The sequence below is a fragment of the Pseudophryne corroboree genome, chromosome 1 (assembly GCF_028390025.1).
Source record: "Pseudophryne corroboree isolate aPseCor3 chromosome 1, aPseCor3.hap2, whole genome shotgun sequence".
NCBI classification, from domain to species: Eukaryota; Metazoa; Chordata; class Amphibia; order Anura; family Myobatrachidae; genus Pseudophryne; species Pseudophryne corroboree.
In genome coordinates this window covers 942,668,145-942,693,610 of record NC_086444.1, presented here as the reverse complement: position 1 = coordinate 942,693,610, position 25,466 = coordinate 942,668,145, and the positions used below count along the sequence as shown (strand labels likewise).

Sequence of the window (25,466 nt, the reverse complement as noted above, 5' to 3'; positions counted from 1 at the left end):
ACCAGATATGGGCTTTTTTGAGAAAAAAACCACCAATTTGACACTCGCCTGGTCCAGGCCAGGGCCAAGAGCATGGTCACTTTTCATGTGAGATGCTTCAAATCCACAGATTTGACTGGTTTTAAACCAATGTGATTTGAGGAATCCCAGAACTACGTTGAGATCCCACAGTGCCACTGGAGGCACAAAAGGGGGTTGTATATGCAATACTCCCTTGACAAACTTCTGGACTTCAGGAACTGAAGCCACTTCTTTCTGGAAGAAAATCGACAGGGCCGAAATTTGAACCTTAATGGACCCCAATTTGAGGCCCATAGACACTCCTGTTTGCAGGAAATGCAGGAATCGACCGAGTTGAAATTTCTTCGTGGGGCCTTTCTGGCCTCACACCACGCAACATATTTTTGCCACATGTGGTGATAATGTTGTGCGGTCACCTCCTTTCTGGCTTTGACCAGGGTAGGAATGACCTCTTCCGGAATGCCTTTTTCCCTTAGGATCCGGCGTTCCACCGCCATGCCGTCAAACGCAGCTGCGGTAAGTCTTGGAACAGACATGGTACTTGCTGAAACAAGTCCCTTCTTAGCGGCAGAGGCCATAAGTCCTCTGTGAGCATCTCTTGAAGTTCCGGGTACCAAGTCCTTCTTGGCCAATCCGGAGCCATGAGTATAGTTCTTACTCCTCTACGTCTTATAAGTCTCAGTACCTTAGGTATGAGAAGCAGAGGATGGAACACATACCCCGACTGGTACATCCATGGTGTTACCAGAACGTCCACAGCTATTGCCTGAGGGTCTCTTAACCTGGCGCAATACCTGTCCCGTTTTTTGTTCAGACGGGACGCCATCATGTCCACCTTTGGTATTTCCCAACGGTTTACAATCATGTGGAAAACTTCCCGATGAAGTTTCCACTCTGCCGGGTGGAGGTCGTGCCTGCTGAGGAAGTCTGCTTCCCAGTTTCCATTCCCGGAATGAAACACTGCTGACAGTGCTATCACATGATTTTCCGCCCAGCGAAAAGTCCTTGCAGTTTTTGCCATTGCCCTCCTGCTTCTTGTGCCGCCCTGTCTATTTACGTGGGCGACTGCCGTGATGTTTTTCCCACTGGATCAATACCGGCTGACCTTGAAGCAGAGGTCTTGCTAAGCTTAGAGTATTATAAATTTACTCTTAGCTCCAGTATATTTATGTGGAGAAAAGTCTCCAGACTTGATCACACTCCCTGGAAATTTTTTCCTTGTGTGACTGCTCCCCAGCCTCTCGGGCTGGCCTCCGTGGTCACCAGCATCCAATCCTGAATGCCGAATCTGCGGCCCTCTAGAAGATGAGCACTCTGTAACCACCACAGGAGAGACACCCTTGTCCTTGGATATAGGGTTATCCGCTGATGCATCTGAAGATGCGATCCGGACCATTTGTCCAGCAGATCCCACTGAAAAATTATTGCGTGAAATCTGCCGAATGGAATTGCTTCGTAGGAAGTCACCATCTTTACCAGGACCCTTGTGCAATGATGCACTGATTTTAGGAGGTTCCTGACTAGCTCGGATAACTCCCTGGCTTTCTCTTCCGGGAGAAACACCTTTTTCTGGACTGTGTCCAGAATCATCCCTAGGCACAGCAGACTTGTCGTCGGGATCAGCTGCGATTTTGGAATATTTAGAATCCACCCGTGCTGTTGTAGCAGTATCCGAGATAGTGCTACTCCGACCTCCAACTGTTCCCTGGACTTTGCCCTTATCAGGAGATCGTCCAAGTAAGGGATAATTAAGACGCCTTTTCTGCGAAGAAGAATCATCATTTCGGCCATTACCTTGGTAAAGACCCGGGGTGCCGTGGACAATCCAAACGGCAGCGTCTGAAACTGATAGTGACAGTTCTGTACCACGAACCTGAGGTACCCTTAGTGAGAAGGGCAAATTTTGGACATGGAGGTAAGCATCCCTGATGTCTCGGGACACTATATAGTCCCCTTCTTCCTGGTTCGTTATCACTGCTCTGAGTGACTCCATCTTGATTTGAACCTTTGTAAGTGTTCAAATTTTTTTAGATTTAGAATGGGTCTCACCTAGCCTTCTGGCTTCAGTACCACAATATAATGTGGAATAATACCCCTTTTCTTGTTGTAGGAGGGGTAATTTGATTATCACCTGCTGGGAATACAGCTTGTGAATTGTTTCCCATACTGCCTCCTTGTCGGAGGGAGACCTTGGTAAACCAGACTTCAGGAGCCTGCGAAGGGGAAACGTCTCGACATTCCAATCTGTACCCCTGGGATACTACATGTAGGATCCAGGGGTCCTGTACGGTCCCAGCGTCATGCTGAGAGCTTGGCAGAAGCGGTGGAACGCTTCTGTTCCTGGGAATGGGCTGCCTGCTGCAGTCTTCTTCCCTTTCCTCTATCCCTGGGCAGATATGACTCTTATAGGGACGAAAGGACTGAGGCTGAAAAGACGGTGTCTTTTTCTGCAGAGATGTGACTTAGGGTAAAAACGGTGGATTTTCCAGCAGTTGCCGTGGCCACCAGGTCCGATGGACCGACCCCAAATAACTCCTCTTCCTTTATACGGCAATACACCTTTGTGCCGTTTGGAATCTGCATCACCTGACCACTGTCGTGTCCATAAACATCTTCTGGCAGATATGGACATCGCACTTACTCTTGATGCCAGAGTGCAAATATCCCTCTGTGCATCTCGCATATATAGAAAATGCATCCTTTAAATGCTCTATAGTCAATAAAATACTGTCCCTGTCAAGGGTATCAATATTTTTAGTCAGGGAATCCGACCAAGCCACCCCAGCTCTGCACATCCAGGCTGAGGCGATCGCTGGTCGCAGTATAACACCAGTATGTGTGTATATACTTTTTATGATATTTTCCAGCCTCCTGTCAGCTGGCTCCTTGAGGACGGCCCTATCTATAGACGGTACCGCCACTTGTTTTGATAAGCGTGTGAGCGCCTTATCCACCCTAAGGGGTGTTTCCCAATGCGCCCTAACTTCTGGCGGGAAAGGGTATACCGCCCATAATTTTCTATCGGGGGGAACCCACGCATCATCACACACTTCATTTAATTTATCTGATTCAGGAAAAACTACGGTAGTTTTTTCACATCCCACATAATACCCTCTTTTGTGGTACTTGTAGTATCAGAAATATGTAACACCTCCTTCATTGCCCTTAACGTGTGGCCCTAATAAGGAATACGTTTGTTTATTCACCGTCGACACTGGATTCAGTGTCCGTGTCTGTGTCGACCGACTAAAGTAAACGGGCGTTTTAAAACCCCTGACGGTGTTTCTGAGACGTCTGGACCGGTACTAATTGTTTGTCGGCCGTCTCATGTCGTCAACCGACCTTGCAGCGTGTTGACATTATCACGTAATTCCCTAAATAAGCCATCCATTCCGGTGTCGACTCCCTAGAGAGTGACATCACCATTACAGGCAATTGCTCCGCCTCCTCACCAACATCGTCCTCATACATGTCGACACACACGTACCGACACACAGCACACACACAGGGAATGCTCTGATAGAGGACAGGACCCACTAGCCCTTTGGAGAGACAGAGGGAGAGTTTGCCAGCACACACCAAAAACGCTATAATTATATAGGGACAACCTTATATAAGTGTTTTCCCTTATAGCATCTTTTATATATTTCTAACGCCAAATTAGTGCCCCCCCTCTCTGTTTTAACCCTGTTTCTGTAGTGCAGTGCAGGGGAGAGCCTGGGAGCCTTCCCTCCAGCCTTTCTGTGAGGGAAAATGGCGCTGTGTGCTGAGGAGATAGGCCCCGCCCCTTTTTCGGCGGGCTCGTCTCCCGCTCTTTAATGGATTCTGGCAGGGGTTAAATATCTCCATATAGCCCCCGGAGGCTATATGTGAGGTATTTTTAGCCAAAAAAGGTTTTCATTTGCCTCCCAGGGCGCCCCCCTCCCAGCGCCCTGCACCCTCAGTGACTGCCGTGTGAAGTGTGCTGAGAGGAAATGGCGCACAGCTGCAGTGCTGTGCGCTACCTTAAGAAGACTGAGGAGTCTTCTGCCGCCGATTCTGGACCTCTTCTCGTTTCAGCATCTGCAAGGGGGCCGGCGGCGAGGCTCCGGTGACCATCCAGGCTGTACCTGTGATCGTCCCTCTGGAGCTAATGTCCAGTAGCCAAAGAAGCCAATCCATCCTGCACGCAGGTGAGTTCACTTCTTCTCCCCTAAGTCCCTCGTTGCAGTGATCCTGTTGCCAGCAGGACTCACTGTAAAATAAAAAACCTAAGCTAAACTTTTCTAAGCAGCTCTTTAGGAGAGCCACCTAGATTGCACCCTTCTCGGCCGGGCACAAAAATCTAACTGGGGCTTGGAGGAGGGTCATAGGGGGAGGAGCCAGTGCACACCACCTGATCCTAAAGCTTTACTTTTTGTGCCCTGTCTCCTGCGGAGCCGCTATCCCCCCCCCATGGTCCTTTCAGGAACCCCAGCATCCACTAGGACGATAGAGAAAATATGTTAGTCGAACCAAAAAAGCACACTAATGGGAAAAACCATGTTGCATTGCAGGTGGGGCAGATGTAACATGTGCAGAGAGAGTTAGATTTAGGTGGGTTATATTGTTTCTGTGCAGGGTAAATACTGGCTGATTTATTAATGTTAATATTATTCCCCATAATAGTGCCCTAGTACATTTTATGAACCATAGTAGTACTTTAGTTAGTGTTGTGTCACATTGTAGGGCTGCCAGCACACATTATGCAACACAGTACCCCCAATTCACATTATGACATCAAGTGTCTCCAGTTCATATTATGCCATATTACCGTGCTGCCCCCAGTTAATATTATGCCACACTATAATGCCTTCACTTCATATTATACCACATTACTGTTTACATTATTTAACATTATAAACCCCATCAGGTAATTTTGTACCACATTGCAATAAAATCCCAACTGCCCCCACCGTGGGACACTGTGGCCCGCAGGTGGGACAGTCCCAAAAAATCAGGACTGTCCCACGAAAATTGGAACAGTTGGGAGCTATGATACCTGCGTCGAGCACAGTGTGTCCCCTCGCAGGCTCCCTGCACTCGCCACGCTTTATGCCCAATGGTGGTGGCATGGACCACCAACCGAGTGGAAATTTCAACCTCTGGTATTTAACCGGGTGTCAGGATTCCGGCGTCGGTATTCTGACAGCCGGGATCCCAACAGCCGGCCAATTGAATGCCTCCCACTGTGGGTAGTGCTGACAACCATCATTATCTTCAATGCATATTTACATCTGCCCTCAGATACCGGCAAAGTATATATCTTGGACAGGTGTATATGCATTTCTGTGCCAGACATAATCTGTCCTCAATTAAACAGAACTACCCTTTTCTGTAACCCATACCGTAAGCACTAGAGTGTTAGATTCATGCAAATTTCCATTGGTTTATATGTGTGAATTCTGTTCTCTGAGCATGCACAAACTGATTTTACATCTTTTATGCTACACAAACTGGTGTAGGACTTACATCAGTCCCAGGATTTCTACAAAGTAATTGCTGTAATGTGCAAATAGTATGATTCTTGAGAAATGTATTTCCAATATTGCATATTACGTTTGATAGAGGTTTGCTTGACCCAGGTACTACAACGTTTCATTGCAAGATGTTCGTCAAGGTATAGATACAGTAGTTATTAACCAGAATGAAATCTGATTTCATTGTCACAGTCACAGTGTATAGCTCTATTGATAACTTTCATAAACATTGCGTTTTAGTACCACACATTTTGTTAATTAAATGGCCTATCATGCTCACTGGGGTTTAACAATAAAAGCAGTTATTCTTAGCTGAGAGAAAGTCTGCACTGAAGTTTCATACAACAGTCACAAAACAAACACTAAAAACTAGGCAACTATTTTGTCTCTTACTATGATGCACGTTAGTTTACAAGCAGCTCGTTCAGTCATCAGACAGGCAACAGCGTTCGCAATACAATGCAGGAGTCTTGAACAGGGACTTACATTTCAGATGCATTTCCTCTAAGCTGCAGGAACTTTGTTCAGGAACAGAAGCTGTAACCGAACATCAGGAAAAACTAAGCAATTGTTCAATAGGATCCCCTCTCTCTACTTCCTGATCATTTGCAGTTGTGCTTCTTTCCTGGCACGGAACATTACTGTTTCCTTAACTGTCCTATCACAGCTAAAAAAAACATAAAGCTGTCTCATTTCTCTTCGTTGACAGAGGAGGCAGTATCTAATCAGAACATTTTATCCCCACCCTCCTGCTGCATACGCCTATGTTCTTATGTACAGTGGAGACATACAATACAGCTAACCGGTTTATGACTGTAACATTATTATTTCCTTATTACCGTACAGTATGCTACAGTGACATACCAAAACAAAAGCTGTGCTACTTCTTATGTTACCTAAAACGTGTGTGTGTGTGTGTGTGTGTGTGTGTGTGTGTGTGTGTGTGTGTGTGTGTGTGTGTGTGTGTGTAATATATATATATATATATATATATATATATATATATATATATATATATATATGTAACACTTTGTCTAATAGTCCATACTGTAAGTTAGAACTTCTAGACAGAGAAAACTGTTGTTTGGAACTGGGTGAATGCACTAAAGTTGAAGGCACATTTTCTCATCTGCAAGGTCTTCTTTTCAATAATGCATTCTGTAAACAAACATTAGAAAGGGTTCAGTTGTGGGTTCAGTAACATCAGGTCACAATGAGCAGACCGGCGCCTCTACTGCAATCGTACAGTTACCCCAGTCCTCATGTAGTGAGGGACGAGCCTACTATAATACTAACTTTTATTTTTAAAACAAAGTATGTTATTGGAGTAGACAGGTGGGAGTAAAAGAAAATACAGATTACAGATGTGTGTGTAAAACATCATACATATATAAAAAATCTGCTTATGAAACAAAAGGAAAAACCATCAATTTTATAGACATAGTTATATACCTTCTAAAATAAAAATAAAACTATGTAAACAGAATGAATAAGAATGTAGCTGAAGGTAAAAACTAGAGATGAGCGGGTTCGGTTCCTCTGAATCCGAACCCGCCCGAACTTCATGTTTTTTTACACGGGTCCGAGCGACTCGGATCTTCCCGCCTTGCTCGGTTAACCCGAGCGCGCCCGAACGTCATCATCACGCTGTCGGATTCTCGCGAGGCTCGGATTCTATCGCGAGACTCGGATTCTATATAAGGAGCCGCGCGTCGCCGCCATTTTCACACGTGCATTGAGATTGATAGGGAGAGGACGTGGCTGGCGTCCTCTCCGTTTAGAAATAGATAGGAGAGTGAGAGTGAGACACTTCATTTACTGGAGCTTAGGAGGAGTACTCAGAGAGTGCAGAATTTTGCTGATAGTAGTTAGTTAGTTATACTAGTGACTGACCAGTGAGACCACCAGTGCAGTTTTATTATTATTTAATATAATCCGTTCTCTGCCTGAAAAAAACGATACACAGTGACTCAGTCACATACCATATCTGTGCTCAGCCCAGTGTGCTGCATCATCTATGTATAATATCTGACTGTGCTCACACAGCTTAATTGTGGGGGAGACTGGGGAGCAGTTATAGGTTATAGCAGGAGCCAGGAGTACATATTAAACAGTGCACACTTTTGCTGCCAGAGTGCCACTGCCAGTGTGACTGACCAGTGACCTGACCACACTGACCACCAGTATATTGTGATTGTCTGCCTGAAAAAGTTAAACACTCGTCGTGTGACTTGTGTGGTGTTTTTTTATTCTATAAAAAACTCATTCTGCTGACAGACAGTGTCCAGCAGGTCCGTCATTATATAATATATACCTGTCCGGCTGCAGTAGTGATATATATATATTTTTTATATCATTATTTATTATCCAGTCTATACTAGCAGCAGACACAGTACGGTAGTTCACGGCTGTAGCTACCTCTGTGTCGGCACTCGGCAGTCCATCCATAATTGTATACCACCTACCCGTGGTTTTTTTTTTCTTTCTTCTTTATACATACTACATCTCATTATCATCCAGTCTATATTAGCAGCAGACACAGTACAGTACGGTAGTCCACGGCTGTAGCTATCTCTGTGTCGGCACTCTGCAGTCCATCCATAATTGTATACCACCACCTACCCGTGGTTTTTTTTTTCTTTCTTCTTTATACATACTACATCTCATTATCATCCAGTCTATATTAGCAGCAGACACAGTACGGTAGTCCACGGCTGTAGCTACCTCTGTGTCGGCACTCGGCAGTCCATCCATAATTGTATACCACCTACCCGTGGTTTTTTTTTTCTTTCTTCTTTATACATACTACATCTCATTATCAACCAGTCTATATTAGCAGCAGACACAGTACGGTAGTCCACGGCTGTAGCTACCTCTGTGTCGGCACTCGGCAGTCCATCCATAATTGTATACCACCTACCCGTGGTTTTTTTTTTCTTCTTCTTTATACATACTACATCTCATTATCATCCAGTCTATATTAGCAGCAGACACAGTACGGTAGTCCACGGCTGTAGCTACCTCTGTGTCGGCACTCGGCAGTCCATCCATAATTGTATACCACCTACCCGTGGTTTTTTTTTCTTTCTTCTTTATACATACTACATCTCATTATCATCCAGTCTATATTAGCAGCAGACACAGTACGGTAGTCCACGGCTGTAGCTACCTCTGTGTCGGCACTCAGCAGTCCATCCATAATTGTATACCACCTACCCGTGGTTTTTTTTTTTCTTTCTTCTTTGTACATACTACTATAGTATAGTAGCTTACTGTAGCAGTCTGCGGTGCTGCTGAGCTGACAGTGTCCAGCAGGTCCGTCATCAGTCATCATTACCTAATAAATATATTATCTACCTGTCCGGCTGCAGTACTAGTGATATTATATATACATACATATATATATTGATTTCATCTCATTATCAATCATCCAGTCTATATTAGCAGCAGACACAGTACGTTAGTCCACGGCTGTAGCTACCTCTGTGTCGGCACTCGGCAGTCCATCCATAAGTATACTAGTATCCATCCATCTCCATTGTTTACCTGAGGTGCCTTTTAGTTGTGCCTATTAAAATATGGAGAACAAAAATGTTGAGGTTCCAAAATTAGGGAAAGATCAAGATCCACTTCCACCTCGTGCTGAAGCTGCTGCCACTAGTCATGGCCGAGACGATGAAATGCCAGCAACATCGTCTGCCAAGGCCGATGCCCAATGTCATAGTACAGAGCATGTCAAATCCAAAACACCAAATATCAGTAAAAAAAGGACTCCAAAACCTAAAATAAAATTGTCGGAGGAGAAGCGTAAACTTGCCAATATGCCATTTACCACACGGAGTGGCAAGGAACGGCTGAGGCCCTGGCCTATGTTCATGGCTAGTGGTTCAGCTTCACATGAGGATGGAAGCACTCAGCCTCTCGCTAGAAAACTGAAAAGACTCAAGCTGGCAAAAGCACCGCAAAGAACTGTGCGTTCTTCGAAATCCCAAATCCACAAGGAGAGTCCAATTGTGTCGGTTGCGATGCCTGACCTTCCCAACACTGGACGTGAAGAGCATGCGCCTTCCACCATTTGCACGCCCCCTGCAAGTGCTGGAAGGAGCACCCGCAGTCCAGTTCCTGATAGTCAGATTGAAGATGTCAGTGTTGAAGTACACCAGGATGAGGAGGATATGGGTGTTGCTGGCGCTGGGGAGGAAATTGACCAGGAGGATTCTGAGGGTGGGGTGATTTGTTTAAGTCAGGCACCCGGGGAGACACCTGTTGTCCGTGGGAGGAATATGGCCACTGACATGCCTGGTGAAAATACCAAAAAAATCAGCTCTTCGGTGTGGAAGTATTTCAACAGAAATGCGGACAACAGGTGTCAAGCCGTGTGTTGCCTTTGTCAAGCTGTAATAAGTAGGGGTAAGGACGTTAACCACCTCGGAACATCCTCCCTTATACGTCACCTGCAGCGCATTCATAATAAGTCAGTGACAAGTTCAAAAACTTTGGGTGACAGCGGAAGCAGTCCACTGACCAGTAAATCCCTTCCTCTTGTAACCAAGCTCACGCAAACCACCCCACCAACTCCCTCAGTGTCAATTTCCTCCTTCCCCAGGAATGCCAATAGTCCTGCAGGCCATGTCACTGGCAATTCTGACGATTCCTCTCCTGCCTGGGATTCCTCCGATGCATCCTTGCGTGTAACGCCTACTGCTGCTGGCGCTGCTGTTGTTGCTGCTGGGAGTCGATGGTCATCCCAGAGGGGAAGTCGTAAGCCCACTTGTACTACTTCCAGTAAGCAATTGACTGTCCAACAGTCCTTTGCGAGGAAGATGAAATATCACAGCAGTCATCCTGCTGCAAAGCGGATAACTGAGGCCTTGACAACTATGTTGGTGTTAGACGTGCGTCCGGTATCCGCCGTTAGTTCACAGGGAACTAGACAATTTCTTGAGGTAGTGTGCCCCCGTTACCAAATACCATCTAGGTTCCACTTCTCTAGGCAGGCGATACCGAGAATGTACACGGACGTCAGAAAAAGACTCACCAGTGTCCTAAAAAATGCAGTTGTACCCAATGTCCACTTAACCACGGACATGTGGACAAGTGGAGCAGGGCAGGGTCAGGACTATATGACTGTGACAGCCCACTGGGTAGATGTATGGACTCCCGCCGCAAGAACAGCAGCGGCGGCACCAGTAGCAGCATCTTGCAAACGCCAACTCTTTCCTAGGCAGGCTACGCTTTGTATCACCGGTTTCCAGAATACGCACACAGCTGAAAACCTCTTACGGCAACTGAGGAAGATCATCGCGGAATGGCTTACCCCAATTGGACTCTCCTGTGGATTTGTGGCATCGGACAACGCCAGCAATATTGTGTGTGCATTAAATATGGGCAAATTCCAGCACGTCCCATGTTTTGCACATACCTTGAATTTGGTGGTGCAGAATTATTTAAAAAACGACAGGGGCGTGCAAGAGATGCTGTCGGTGGCCAGAAGAATTGCGGGACACTTTCGGCGTACAGGCACCACGTACAGAAGACTGGAGCACCACCAAAAACTACTGAACCTGCCCTGCCATCATCTGAAGCAAGAAATGGTAACGAGGTGGAATTCAACCCTCTATATGCTTCAGAGGTTGGAGGAGCAGCAAAAGGCCATTCAAGCCTATACAATTGAGCACGATATAGGAGGTGGAATGCACCTGTCTCAAGCGCAGTGGAGAATGATTTCAACGTTGTGCAAGGTTCTGATGCCCTTTGAACTTGCCACACGTGAAGTCAGTTCAGACACTGCCAGCCTGAGTCAGGTCATTCCCCTCATCAGGCTTTTGCAGAAGAAGCTGGAGACATTGAAGGAGGAGCTAACACGGAGCGATTCCTCTAGGCATGTGGGACTTGTGGATGGAGCCCTTAATTCGCTTAACAAGGATTCACGGGTGGTCAATCTGTTGAAATCAGAGCACTACATTTTGGCCACCGTGCTCGATCCTAGATTTAAAGCCTACCTTGGATCTCTCTTTCCGGCAGACACAAGTCTGCTGGGGTTGAAAGACCTGCTGGTGAGAAAATTGTCAAGTCAAGCGGAACGCGACCTGTCAACATCTCCTCCTTCACATTCTCCCGCAACTGGGGGTGCGAGGAAAAGGCTCAGAATTCCGAGCCCACCCGCTGGCGGTGATGCAGGGCAGTCTGGAGCGACTGCTGATGCTGACATCTGGTCCGGACTGAAGGACCTGACAACGATTACGGACATGTCGTCTACTGTCACTGCATATGATTCTCTCAACATTGAAAGAATGGTGGAGGATTATATGAGTGACCGCATCCAAGTAGGCACGTCACACAGTCAGTACTTATACTGGCAGGAAAAAGAGGAAATTTGGAGGCCCTTGCACAAACTGGCTTTATTCTACCTAAGTTGCCCTCCCACAAGTGTGTACTCCGAAAGAGTGTTTAGTGCCGCCGCTCACCTTGTCAGCAATCGGCGTACGAGGTTACATCCAGAAAATGTGGAGAAGATGATGTTCATTAAAATGAATTATAATCAATTCCTCCGCGGAGACATTGACCAGCAGCAATTGCCTCCACAAAGTACACAGGGAGCTGAGATGGTGGATTCCAGTGGGGACGAATTGATAATCTGTGAGGAGGGGGATGTACACGGTGATATATCGGAGGATGATGATGAGGTGGACATCTTGCCTCTGTAGAGCCAGTTTGTGCAAGGAGAGATTAATTGCTTCTTTTTTGGTGGGGGTCCAAACCAACCCGTCATATCAGTCACAGTCGTGTGGCAGACCCTGTCACTGAAATGATGGGTTGGTTAAAGTGTGCATGTCCTGTTTATACAACATAAGGGTGGGTGGGAGGGCCCAAGGACAATTCCATCTTGCACCTCTTTTTTCTTTAATTTTTCTTTGCGTCATGTGCTGTTTGGGGAGTGTTTTTTGGAAGGGCCATCCTGCGTGACACTGCAGTGCCACTCCTAGATGGGCCCGGTGTTTGTGTCGGCCACTAGGGTCGCTTATCTTACTCACACAGCTACCTTATTGTGCCTCTTTTTTTCTTTGCGTCATGTGCTGTTTGGGGAGGGTTTTTTGGAAGGGACATCCTGCGTGACACTGCAGTGCCACTCCTAGATGGGCCCGGTATTTGTGTCGGCCACTAGGGTCGCTTATCTTACTCACACAGCTACCTCATTGCGCCTCTTTTTTTCTTTGCGTCATGTGCTGTTTGGGGAGGGTTTTTTGGAAGGGACATCCTGCGTGACACTGCAGTGCCACTCCTAGATGGGCCCGGTGTTTGTGTCGGCCACTAGGGTCGCTTATCTTACTCACACAGCTACCTCATTGTGCCTCTTTTTTTCTTTGCATCATGTGCTGTTTGGGGAGGGTTTTTTGGAAGGGACATCCTGCGTGACACTGCAGTGCCACTCCTAGATGGGCCAGGTGTTTGTGTCGGCCACTAGGGTCGCTTATCTTACTCACACAGCTACCTCATTGCACCTCTTTTTTTCTTTGCGTCATGTGCTGTTTGTGGAGGGTTTTTTGGATGGGACATCCTGCGTGACACTGCAGTGCCACTCCTAGATGGGCCCGGTGTTTGTGTCGGCCACTAGGGTTGCTTATCTTACTCACACAGCTACCTCATTGCGTCTCTTTTTTTCTTTGCGTCATGTGCTGTTTGGGGAGGGTTTTTTGGAAGGGACATCCTGCGTGACACTGCAGTGCCACTCCTAGATGGGCCAGGTGTTTGTGTCGGCCACTAGGGTCGCTTATCTTACTCACACAGCTACCTCATTGCGCCTCTTTTTTTCTTTGCGTCATGTGCTGTTTGGGGAGGTTTTTTGGAAGGGACATCCTGCGTGACACTGCAGTGCCACTCCTAGATGGGCCCGGTGTTTGTGTCGGCCACTAGGGTCGCTTATCTTACTCACACAGCTACCTCATTGCGCCTCTTTTTTTCTTTGCGTCATGTGCTGTTTGGGGAGGTTTTTTTGGAAGGGACATCCTGCGTGACACTGCAGTGCCACTCCTAGATGGGCCAGGTGTTTGTGTCGGCCACTAGGGTCGCTTAGCTTAGTCATCCAGCGACCTCGGTGCAAATTTTAGGACTAAAAATAATATTGTGAGGTGTGAGGTATTCAGAATAGACTGAAAATGAGTGGAAATGATGGTTTTTGAGGTTAATAATACTTTGGGATCAAAATGACCCCCAAATTCAATGATTTAAGCTGTTTTTTAGGTTTTTTGGAAAAAAACACCCGAATCCAAAACACACCCGAATCCGACAAAAAAAATTCGGTTAGGTTTTGCCAAAACACGGTCGAACCCAAAACACGGCCGCGGAACCGAACCCAAAACCAAAACACAAAACCCGAAAAATTTCCGGCGCTCATCTCTAGTAAAAACAGGTATTTTGCAGGCTTGTGATACATTCCATGGAAGTAATGTAGTTGATTTTTGCCACGAGGACAGTCAGTGACGGAGGACATTGGTCTTTCCAATGTTTAGCAATCAGGGATTTAGCTGCATTGCACATATGGGTGAGCAATTTGTCTTGGGATCTGGAATCCCGGGGTATCGGGGTTACTCCGTTCAATAGGTTCTGGAGTTACCCCGATCCCTAGAGAACAGCAAATCGGTGACTGAACTTGATCCCAGAAAGGAAGGACAAAAGAGCAGGTCCATGCCTGGCGCTTTAAAAATCTTGCACGAAATCCCACACTTCCTGCTTCTCGCAGGTTAGTACATTTAGCCACTGGTTTGGGAACAGATGAAACAATTTGCAGATACTGAAAGTGACACCGGGATGGAAAGCTAAAGTAGTGCTGAAGGTCAGAAAATGAGGATGGGGCAAATTTACCTTTGATGTGGTTCAAATGTTCAATGCCACGATTATGAACCAGCGTGGCCATTGTACTATTCCATTCCACCCTGTGGGAAACCAAGGATGATCCCACAATGGGGTCAAGGGGGAAGGGTAGAAGGAGAGATCATGGGCAGAACGAAGTCTATCCCATAGTTGGATAGTAAAGTTGATAATCACTACTGCTCTGTCGGATCTGGGGAGACAAGCCAGGTTGCCGACCGTGCTTCCCTGAAATAAGGGGTCTTCAATATCCACCCATTTCTTAATCCATGGGAGAGAATACCAGGATATAATGTGGTTTAATTAGCATGCTGAGTGGTAGGATTGTAGAACAGGTAAACCCAAACCACTGGAGACTGCACTCTTGGCCATAATGGGACTCCTAATACGGAGTTTATGTGTAGCCCATATGAATTTATACATTTTCTGCAGTGAGATCTGTACCACAACTGGGAGAGTCTGAAATAGGTACAATAATTGAGGGAGGAAATTCATTTTCAGTAATCCGACCTGCCCAGGAAATATACATGTAGTTCCATCTATCCAAATCCTGAGGGTTTTAATCATGGGGATATAATTTGCCTTATAGTGGGAGGAGTAGGATTTATTATGGAGACCGCTATATATTTGATGACTGAAAGTTCCCATAGGATTTGTAAGATTTGTAGAGGCCAGTAAGGTTTGCAGTTGAGGGGTAATGTTTAAGGCCAGGGCTTTAGACTTGGTATTGCACACTTTGTAAACTGAGAAGGAACCGTATAAAGATGATTCTCTTTGGAGGTGGGGTGGGGCACCAAGAATTAGACAGTGTTAAAGGAAGGGCCTAATTCAGATCTGATCGCAGCAGCAAATTTGTTATCAAATGGCCAAAGCCATGTGCACTACAAGGGAGGGGGCATATATAACATGTGCAAAGAGAGTTAGATTTGGGTGGGTTGTTTGGGTGGGTTTAGATTTGGTTATTGTTTCTGTGCAAGGTAAATACTGGCTGCTTTATTTTTACACTGCAATTAAGATTTCAGTTTGAACACACCCAAATCTAACTCTGTCTGTACATGTTATATCTGCCCCCCCCCTCCCCCCCGCAGTGCACATAGTTTTGCCCATTTGCTAACACATTTGCTCCTGCAATCAGCTCTGAATTAGGCCCAACATCATCAGCAAATAATGATAGTTTTTTCTGGTTCTGCTCACAGTGAGTGTCATTCCGAGTTGATCGTACAGCTACGATCATTCACACTGACATGCCGTGGGGACGCCCCGCATGTTAGTGCCACCCCCCCACCCCACCCCCGCAGAAGTGCAAAGGCATCGCACAGCAGCGATGCCTTTGCACTTCAAGAGTAGCTCCCGACCAGCGCAGCTTTAGCATGCTGGCCGGGAGCTACTCATCACTTCTCGGCCTGCAGTGGCTGCGTGTGACGACGCCCCCCCCCCAACGGTCCGGCCATGCCTGCTTTGGCCGGACCGTTCTCCCTAAACGGCGGCTTAACTCCGCCGTTACGCCCCCGCCCAGAGACCGCCTCTGTCTCAGAGGCGATTGCTAGGCTACGATGGCTGCCATGCGCCGGCGCAGTTCCGACCCAATCGCTGTGCTGCAACAAACCGCAGTGAGCGATCGGGTCGGAATGACCCCCAGTGCCCCTTCCCACCCAATGTCCACATAGTGGATACCCTTGATTCATACCATTAGCCAAATGAAATCATGTAGAGCAAAGGCCATTTGGCCATTTGTCATAACCATAGACAAGAGGTGAGAATAGATTGCCTTAACATATACCTTTAAAAACCATAAGAAGATAGCGTGGAAGTCCACTTGTTCAAGGTCAATTAGATAAGCCTACGCAACATTTTAGCAGATATCTTGATATCAGTGTTCAGAAACCCATTTTGGGAGACAGTCGAGTCTGAGTGAAATGGGGTCCCATGCATAACTTTGCTAAATAGATCAATCATATGGGGCTTGAGTTGTTGGTCAATTTGTAATTCACCATCGGATATCCGCCAGGACCCAGTGCTTTAGACAGCATTCCACATTTGATTGCTGCCTCCAGTTCCTCTGTAAAAATATTGATGTTTAATAGTCAGTAGAAAGTAGTGTTTATTTGTGGTAATACACAAGAATCTAAATACATTTGGGTGTCTTGTATGTGAGTGGATGGATCAGAGGGTGGAGACAAATTTTATAAGGGCTTACAGCATTAAACCTTCTCAGCCAAGAGGGATTGCAAGTCAGCATGTACCTGGGAAAACTGAGTTAGAACTTTATTAGAATGGGTACGTTTATGTTCCCTGTCCAGGTTTGCGGTAGTGAGAGTCAGGGAATGAATGTGCTGTTCTTGTTCATTTTTCCTTTGGGAAGCGTACTGAATTATGTCCCCTGCATAACCTCCTTACAGGCTTCCCAGACCATCTTTATGCTATACTCACTATGGGTATTAAGAGTGATGTAATCTTGAATTTAGATTTTAATCAGTTCCTATAACTGTGGGATTTTTAGCAAGGTTTCATTCAGCCTCTGGGAGGGTATACCACCTGTCACCTGAAAGAGTTCAAAAGATGCTAATAAAATAGATTGGTCCAACCAAGTGTTCGGAACTATAGAAGAGTGATGTGGGGTCTGTGAGAGGGAGGCACAAGATAAAAACATCTAAATGGGAATAAATATCATGGGGATTAGAGTAAAAAGTACAGTCAGGTGGCAGGGTTAAGGAAGTATCACACAGACCAGCCTCAGCTACATAGTTATGTAGTGCAGAGGAATTCAATACTGTACCACTATGAGAGGGATGACCAGATCTGTTCAAATTAGGGGTGAGTGCAATATTAAATTCCTTACCTACCAAGGTCTTCCCTCACCTGTAGCTAGCATAACCGCCTCGTGTCCGATCCTGCCTCATATCATAATATAGCTACCATTTTTATCACATTTTGAGTCTAATTGCTGGAACGGGTGGCATGATTGGAGTACAGTACCACACCAAAGGAAAGGATTTGGAAGACAGTGAGAGGTGGGAATCCCTCCTTTTCTGGTGGGTTTCCTGCAAAAAGATCACATCCCCTTGTAATTTTTTAAGAGTCATATGAAGATGTGAGTGTTTCTGAGGGGTATTAAGACCCTTGGCCTTAATGGAAAGGCACATTAGAAACCTAACTTTTAATATTCTATCTCTCTGCCTGTTATACACCTCTCTTGTCTGTCACCACCCATGTAAAATACAAAAGGGCTTCAGGGTCCACTAACACTCTATCACAATTATGCAGTGTCTGCAACACAAAAAAACACTAGTTGGTCTCCCCCTGCTTCTAGCAATCAATAACTTTAGCGATCTAATAGCTTCGTTAAAGAGTAGGTTCTGATGCATACTGTATGTAAAAATAAAATAATAAAGGATCACTTTATTTACAGAACAGACATACAAATTTGTCCTCCTACATGCATTTGGCATGTTCGTACTCATGGCAGCAATGATTGCATGCACCCTGCCTCAAGTAGTCACAGTGTGTACAATGCATAGATACAGAAATAAAATAGATACAAAATATTACAGAATACATTGTGTGTTGCAATTGACAAAATGAAAGGAATACACAAAATTGCACTGTGGTTTTTCTGTACAGAGGGGAATGATAGAGAAATGCTGGTCCGGGCTTTAACTTAGAATTGATCTGTGAAGTCTGAAAAAGAGGAAAATGCTCCCATACCTTCTATTAACTTTCTACCCCCCCCCCCCCCCCCCTTCCACAACCCAGAATTGATGACATGGCATAGTCCCTGTTGAATGGCATGCCAATTAATAATCCAAGGATCATGCTAGGACTAACTATATAATTTTTTTCCTCGTTCAAATAAGTGTACATAATTTCCTTTATGTAATAGCTACATGAAATATGGCATGTTCACATCAATCTCCATTTTTTTTAAAGCTATTCAATTATTGTAAACACCACTGGTTGTGGGGCTGTGATTGGTTAGTTACCTAATTTCTCCCAAATCATACATTCTAAGGACTCTCAAATCACAACAGACCGGTGTGTAGACTTATTGTTTCTAATATTTTAGAATTCCTAGTTGTAGTAGAAATATATATTTTTAGTCAAAAGCAGATAGAATGTTGTGATGCCTCCTACTTATTGTATATTAAGTTATACCAATGGCAGCGCCTATAGATCTGATTGTCCCTTTTTTTGTTTTGCAAAATGCACTTTCCTGTAGTGAAGTGTACTCTATGGCCTCTCTGTTCCAGGATACTGATAGCTATAAGATTTGTTCACATTTCTGGTATGTTAAATACATATTGGATCTTTGTGACTTTTGTCCTTGTTTCAACTCTCAAGCAGGCTTTAATAGGTCAAATTTTGTAGCTGTAAGTAAGTGATTGCCAGTCCCTTTGACTGTGATAGGGTCACATTTGGTTTAGGTGGTGAATCACTCCTCATTGCAGCTAAAATGCCTTGCTGCACCCGAATCAATATACCAACAATCTTTTATGTGGCTATCTGTAACACTCAGGGCTTTGCATAGCATTCACATGTGTTTGCTTGCATTCAAATGTATTATGAACTAGCACTTGAATTAGAATTTTCTGAATGTTTCCCCTTTTGTATGCAATGCAGAAGACTCATAGGGCACATGTTCTTTGAACTGTAGTTACTTTACTATGACTACTGTATGTCTGTGGTTAATTTTGCTGTTTTTGCTTCCAACACCACAACAAGGAAGTCAAACTCAGTCATCAAGTTCTGTAGCATTGCTAAAGCAATCTCTTCATTATCTATTTGCACTCCATCAGAAGTTAGTTGGTGAAAGACAGATATAATTTTGTAAATATAGCCACTCATACTGATGCATACACATAACTAAGTGTTGTACTTAAATTTATCCTTTTCCTGAGAACTCCATCCTTGTACACTGCCTGCATTACTGTCCACATGCCTTCAGCTGACATATTCTAATGTTTTATAAAGTATACATGTTGCTCTACACTTAAGCGAATAGACACCAAGGATCTCTATATATTGTGTGAGTTTAAACTAGAGATGAGTGGGTTCAGATCTCTGAGATCCGACCCCCCCCCCCCCCCCAGACTTCAGCATCCAAGCCCTGATCTGAGTCTGTTGGGACTTCCTGCCAGACTCAGATCCCAGAACAAGGAAAAACATCATCATCCTGCTGTCGGATTCTCGCGGGTTTTGGATTCTTTATAACGAGCTGCGTGTCACCACCATTTTCCCTCTGGACTTGGAGAGTGAGGGAGACAGACCACTTTCTGTCTGTGGAGTGGTGGCGTTCAGGGGTGCTGCTGTCCTGTGCTCCTCTGTGGTTTCCTGTGCTGGTGTATTGTGCTGTTAGGGGTGCATCTGTCCTGTGCTGTTCTGGGGTGGTGTACTATGCTGGTGTACTGTGCTGTTAGGGGTACTGTTGTCCTGTGCTATACAGGATTGCTGATCTGGGGTGTCCTGTGCTGTTTGGGGTGCTGTACAGGGGTGCAGCAGTCCTGTGCTGTACAGGGGTACTGTTCTGTGTGCTGTAAAAATAAAGGGGTGCTGTAAAAATAAAGGAACACTGGCCCTGTCCTTTATGCAGTAAAAATACAAGGGTGTTGCAAAAATACAAGGGTGTTGTAAAAATACCGGGGTGCTGTGAAAAAACAGGGGTGCTGTGTCCCTGCCCTGTATGCTGTAAAAATACAGGTGTGTTGTAAAAAATAAAGGAACACTGGCCCTGTCCTGTATGCTGTAAAAATACAGGGGTGTTGTAAAAATAAAGGAACACTGGCCCTGTCCTGTATGCTGTAAAAATAAAGGGGTGTTGGAAAAATACAGTGGTGCTGGCCCTGTCCTGTATACTGTAAAAATACAGGGGGTTGTAAAAATAAAGGAACACTGGCCCTGTCCTGTGTGCTGTAAAAATACAGGGTGTTGTAAAAATAAAGAAACACTGGCCCTGTCCTGTATGCTGTAAAAATGCAGGGGTGTTGTAAGAAAACAGGGGAGATGTGAAAATACAGGGGTGCTGTCCTGTATGCTGTAAAAATGCAGGAGGGTTGTTAAAAATAATGGAACATTGGCCCTGTCCTGTATGCTGTAAAAATACAGGGGAGATAGGAAAATACAGGGGTGCTGTGGCCCTGTCCTGTATGCTGTAAAAATACAGGGTTTAAAAAAAAAATAAAGGAACACTGGCCTTGTCCTGTATGCTGTAAAAATACAGGGCTGTTGTAAAAATACAGGGGTGCTGTGAAAATACATGGGTGCTTTGTCCCTGTCCTGTATGCTGTAAAAATACAGGAGTGTTGTAAAAAAAAAAGGAACACTGGCCCTGTTTCTGTATGCTGTAAAAACACATGGGGGAGGGTTTTAAAAATAAAGGAACACTGGTTCTGTCCTGTATGCTGTAAAAATACATGGGCGTAGTAAATGTAAAGGAATACTGGCCCTGTCCTGTATGCTGTAAAAAAACAGGGGTGTTGTAAAAATACAGGGGTGCTGGCCCTGTCCTGTATGCTGTAAAAATACAGGGGTGCTGTGAAATTACATGGGTGTTGTAAAAATAAAGGAACACTGTCCTTGTCCAGTATGCTGTAAAAATACAGGGGTGTTGTAAAAATACAGGAGTGATGTGAAAATACAGGGATGCTGTGACCCTGTTTTGTATGCTATAAACATACAGGGTTTTTAAAAAAAAATAAAGGAACACTGGCCCTGTCCTGAATGCTGTAAAAAATACAGGGTATTTTAAAATTAAAGGAACACTGTATGTCTTGTATGCTGTAAAAATACTGGGGTGTTGTAAAAATAGAGGTGCTGGCCCTGTCCTGTATGATGTAAAAATACAGGGGGGTTGTAAAAATAAAGGAACACTGGCCCTGTCCTGTGTCCTGTAAAAATACAGGGGTGTTGTAAAAATAAAGGAACACTGGCCCTGTCCTGTATGCTGTAAAAATACTGGGGTGTTGGAAAAATACAGTGGTGCTGGCCCTTTCCTGTATACTGTAAAAATACAGGGGGTTGTAAAAATAAAGGAACACTGGCCATGTCCTGTGTGCTGTAAAAATACAGGGGTGTTGTAAAAATAAAGGAACACTGGCCCTGTCCTGTATGCTGTAAAAATGCAGGAGGGTTGTTAAAAATAAACGAGCACTGGCCCTGTCCAGTACGCTGTAAAAATACAGGGGTGTTGCAAAAATAAAGGTACATTGACCTTGTCCTGTATGCTGTAAAAATACAGGGGAGTTTTCTAAAAATACAGGGGTGCTGTGAAAATACAGGGGTGTTGTGGCCCTGTCCTGTATGCTGTAAAAATACAGGAGGTTTTTGAAAATAAAGGAGCACTGGCCCTAACTTGTATGCTGAAAAAAATACAGGGGTGTTGTAAAAATACAGGGGTGCTTTTAAAATACAGGGGTGCTGTGTCTCTGTCCTGTATGCTGTAAAAATACAGGGATGTTGTAAAAATAAAGGAACACTGGTCATGTCCTTTATGCGTTAAAAATACAGTGGTGTTGTAAAAATACAGGGGTGCTGGCCCTGTCCTGTATGCTGTAAAAATACAGGGGTGTTGTAAAAATAAATAAAAACTGGCCCTGTCCTGTATGCTGTGAAAATACAGGGGTGCTGTGAAAATATAGGGGTGATTTGTCCCTGTCCTGTATGCTGTAAAAATCCAGGAGTGTTGTAAAAATAAAGGAACACTGGCCCAGTTCCTGTTTGCTGTAAAAAAAACAGGGGTGTTGTAAAAATACAGTGGTGCTGTCCCTGTCCTGTATACAGTAAAAATACAGGGGTGCTGTGGCCCTGTCCTGCATGCTATAAACATACAAGGGGGGTTAAAAATAAAGGAACATTGGCCCTGTCCTGTATGCTGTAAAAATACAGGGGAGATAGGAAAATACAGGGGTGCTGTGGCCCTGTCCTGTATGCTGTAAAAATACAGGGTTTAAAAAAATGAATAAAGGAACACTGGCCTTGTCCTGTATGCTGTAAAATTACAGGGGTGTTGTAAAAATACAGGGGTGCTGTGAAAATACATGGGTGCTTTGTCCCTGTCTTGTATGCTGTAAAACTACAGGGGTGTTGTAAGAATAAAGGAGCACTGGCCCTGTACTGTATTCAGTAAAAATATAAGGGTGTTGCAAACATACAGGAGTGCTGGCCCTGTCTTCTATGCTCTAAAAATACAGGGGTGCTGTAAATATAATGGGGCACTGTTCTGTTTGCTGTAAAAATTAAGGGGCCCTGTTCTGTGTGCTGTAATAATAAAGGGGCCTTGTCCTTTGAAATGGAGAGCAAAAATTTGGAGGGAAAAAATAGTGAAATATCAGAAACCACTTCCAGTACCTAGTACTAGTGCTGAAGCTGCTGTGGCCACCAGCAGGCAGAGGTGCAGCATGTAGCCAAGGTGCCTGGGGCACATGCATGCTACAGCACCCCACACACAAACACACACACATACACACACACACACACACACACACACACACACACACACACACACACCAGTGTGCATGTGGGGTTAAATTAAAGAGAAACAAAAATAAATATATGGGGCAGCATCAAAGTGGGGCATGGAAGGCTAGATATTACAACCCACTGAAATAATTTAACTAATAAAATCCACAGTTTTGTCTGCACTAAGTAAAAATACCCAAATATACAAAATATGCAACAGGGAAACCTCTGAAGAAACTGATCCTCCCTGGGTATTAGCGTCTTTAGTCGGTGATCACTATTTATGTAGAGATTACATGGTCTGGAAGATACCTGTTTGTATAGGACTATAACCAATGTCATCATCATACAACAGAGGTTCAATCAGACTCATGTCCCATGTGTTAACTACGGCCCCATGTCCCCTACAGCCTTCTTGCCTTTCTTTCCAGCCTCCTGTTCCATTACTTTTTCCTCCTACCCTGAGTCACTCCAGTCTCCACTCTCCTGTCTCCTGCTCCACTCCTGCTCCCACTGTCTATCCAGTCTCCTGCCACCAATTCAAATTACGCAACACAGCAGTGTCCCTTATTCACATTAAACCAAACAGTAGAGCCCATACACATTATGCACCACAATAGTAGGACCCCTTATACTATCTAGTACTGGTGCCTCTTTCACATTATAGCGAACAGTATGAGCTGATATTCCCATTATAGCACACAGTATGAGCCGAAATTCCTATTATAGCACACGTATGAGCCGAAATTCACATTATAGAACACAGAATGAGCTGAATTTCACATCATAGCACATAAAATGAGCTGAAATTCACATAATAACACACGGTATGAGCCGAAATTCACATTATAGAACACAGAATAAGCCGAAATTCACATTATCCCACACAGGCGTTTATTTACTAATATTCGTGTTTGTGTCGATTTGATCGGCTTTTAATCTCGATTTTTATCGGACGTATTTTACTGCAACTTTTTGAATCCATTTTCGGTAATTTACTAAGCTGCCGAGTTTTCTCGTTTCGTATTTTCCGATGTCGATGTGATTCGTATTGTCAGGCAGTGTTTTACTGGAGTGATGAGTAAAACACTGCCGAACATAAAACGATGAAGCCCGGCCGGATCATTGAGATCCGTGCAGGGCTTCATTGGGTACATTATGAGTAGTGTTTAAAGAGTAAAATAAAAGTAGAAAAAGAATTGCGTGGGGTCCCCCCTCCTATGTATAACCAGCCTCGGGCTCTTTGAGCTGGCCCTGGTCGTAAAAATACAGGGAAAAAATGCGTAGAGTCTCCCCATATTTATACAACCAGCACCGGGCTCTGCGTCCGGTCCTGGATCAAATAATATGGGGGCTAAAAAATTTAGGGGTCCCCTGTATTTTTTAAACCAGCACCGGGCTCCACTAGCCAGAGAGATAATGCCACAGCCGGGGACACTTTTATATAGGTCCTTGCGGCTGTGGCATTACCCCCCCCCCAACTAGTCACCACTGACCGGGGTGTCCTGGAGGAGAGGGGACCCCTTAAATCAAGGGGTCCCCACTCCAGCCACCCAAGGACCAGGGGTGAAGCCCGAGGCTGCCCCCCCTCCCCCCCATCCGTGGGCGGTGGATGGGAGGCTGATAGCCTTTGTGTAAAAATAAGAATATTGTTTTTTTGTTTGAGAACTACAAGTCCCAACAAGCCTCCCCCACAAGCTGGTACTTGGAGAACCACAAGTACCAGCATGCGGGGAAATAACAGGCACACTGGTACCTGTAGTTCTACAACAACAAAAATACCCCCCAAAAAACACAACACACACACCGTGAAAGTAAACAAACATGCACACTTACACACTCACATACTTACCTATTGTCCCACGGAGCCCCTTGGCCCCCTTGTCAAGTAGAATCCACGGGGTACCTATCAAATAAAAACTATACTTACAACCAATCCAGTATAGATCTGTCCCCTTCTTATCCGTCGTTATCCAGGGACTTGAATACAATAACAAACCGGAAACCCGATCCACACACTTAAAGGGGTTCCATGTTTACACATGGAACCCCTTTCCCCGAATGCCGGGACCCCCCGTGCCTTTTGTCACTGAAGGTCCCGCCAGCCAATCAGGGAGCGCCATGTCATAGCGCTCTCCGGATTGGCTGTGCGCTCCTAGCCTGTCAATCAGGAGGAGCGCACTGGCTAGAATGGAGGAGAGCGCTCCTTCATTCTACTCAATGATGGGAACTTTGCGGTCTGCGGTAAACCGCAAAGTTAACTGGGGTCACCCACAAGAGTGACCCCAATTAACCTCACGGTTTACCGCAGACCGCAAAGTTCCCATCATTGAGTAGAATGGAGGAGCGCTCTCCTCTATTCTAGCCAGTGCGCTTCTCCTGATTGGCTGTGCGCTCCTAGCCTGTCAATCAGGAGAGCGCCATGACGTAGCGCTCCCTGATTGGCTGGCGGGACCGTCAGTGACAGAAGTCACGGGGGATACCGGCATTCAGGGAAATGGGTTCCATGTGTAAACATGGAACCCCTATAAGTGCGTGGATCGGGTTTTCCGGTTTGTTATTTTATTCAAGTCTTTGGATTACGACGGATAAGAAGAGGACAGATCTACACTGGATTGGTTGTAAGTA

At 45.1% G+C, this 25,466-nt stretch overlaps 1 protein-coding gene across 9 annotated transcripts in view; it reads right to left on the bottom strand.

Annotated features, from left to right (window-relative positions):
* LOC134918777 (interleukin-15-like) overlaps positions 1–25,466 on the bottom strand; it is a 205,975-nt gene that overhangs the window by 131,321 nt on the left and 49,188 nt on the right. For 7 of the 9 annotated variants that reach the window (XM_063920395.1, XM_063920390.1, XM_063920398.1 and 4 more), the window contains exon 1: positions 6,006–6,220. The exons of 1 other annotated variant lie outside the window; for it this stretch is intronic. Coding sequence is in view for 3 of the 8 variants with exons in the window: in XM_063920393.1 (XP_063776463.1) it covers positions 6,006–6,018 (13 nt within the window). In the remaining 5 variants the exon portion in view is untranslated. Of the gene's footprint in view, positions 1–5,912; positions 5,976–6,005; positions 6,221–25,466 lie in introns of those variants that run through there. One more of the 9 variants, XM_063920392.1, reaches the window with a different exon arrangement.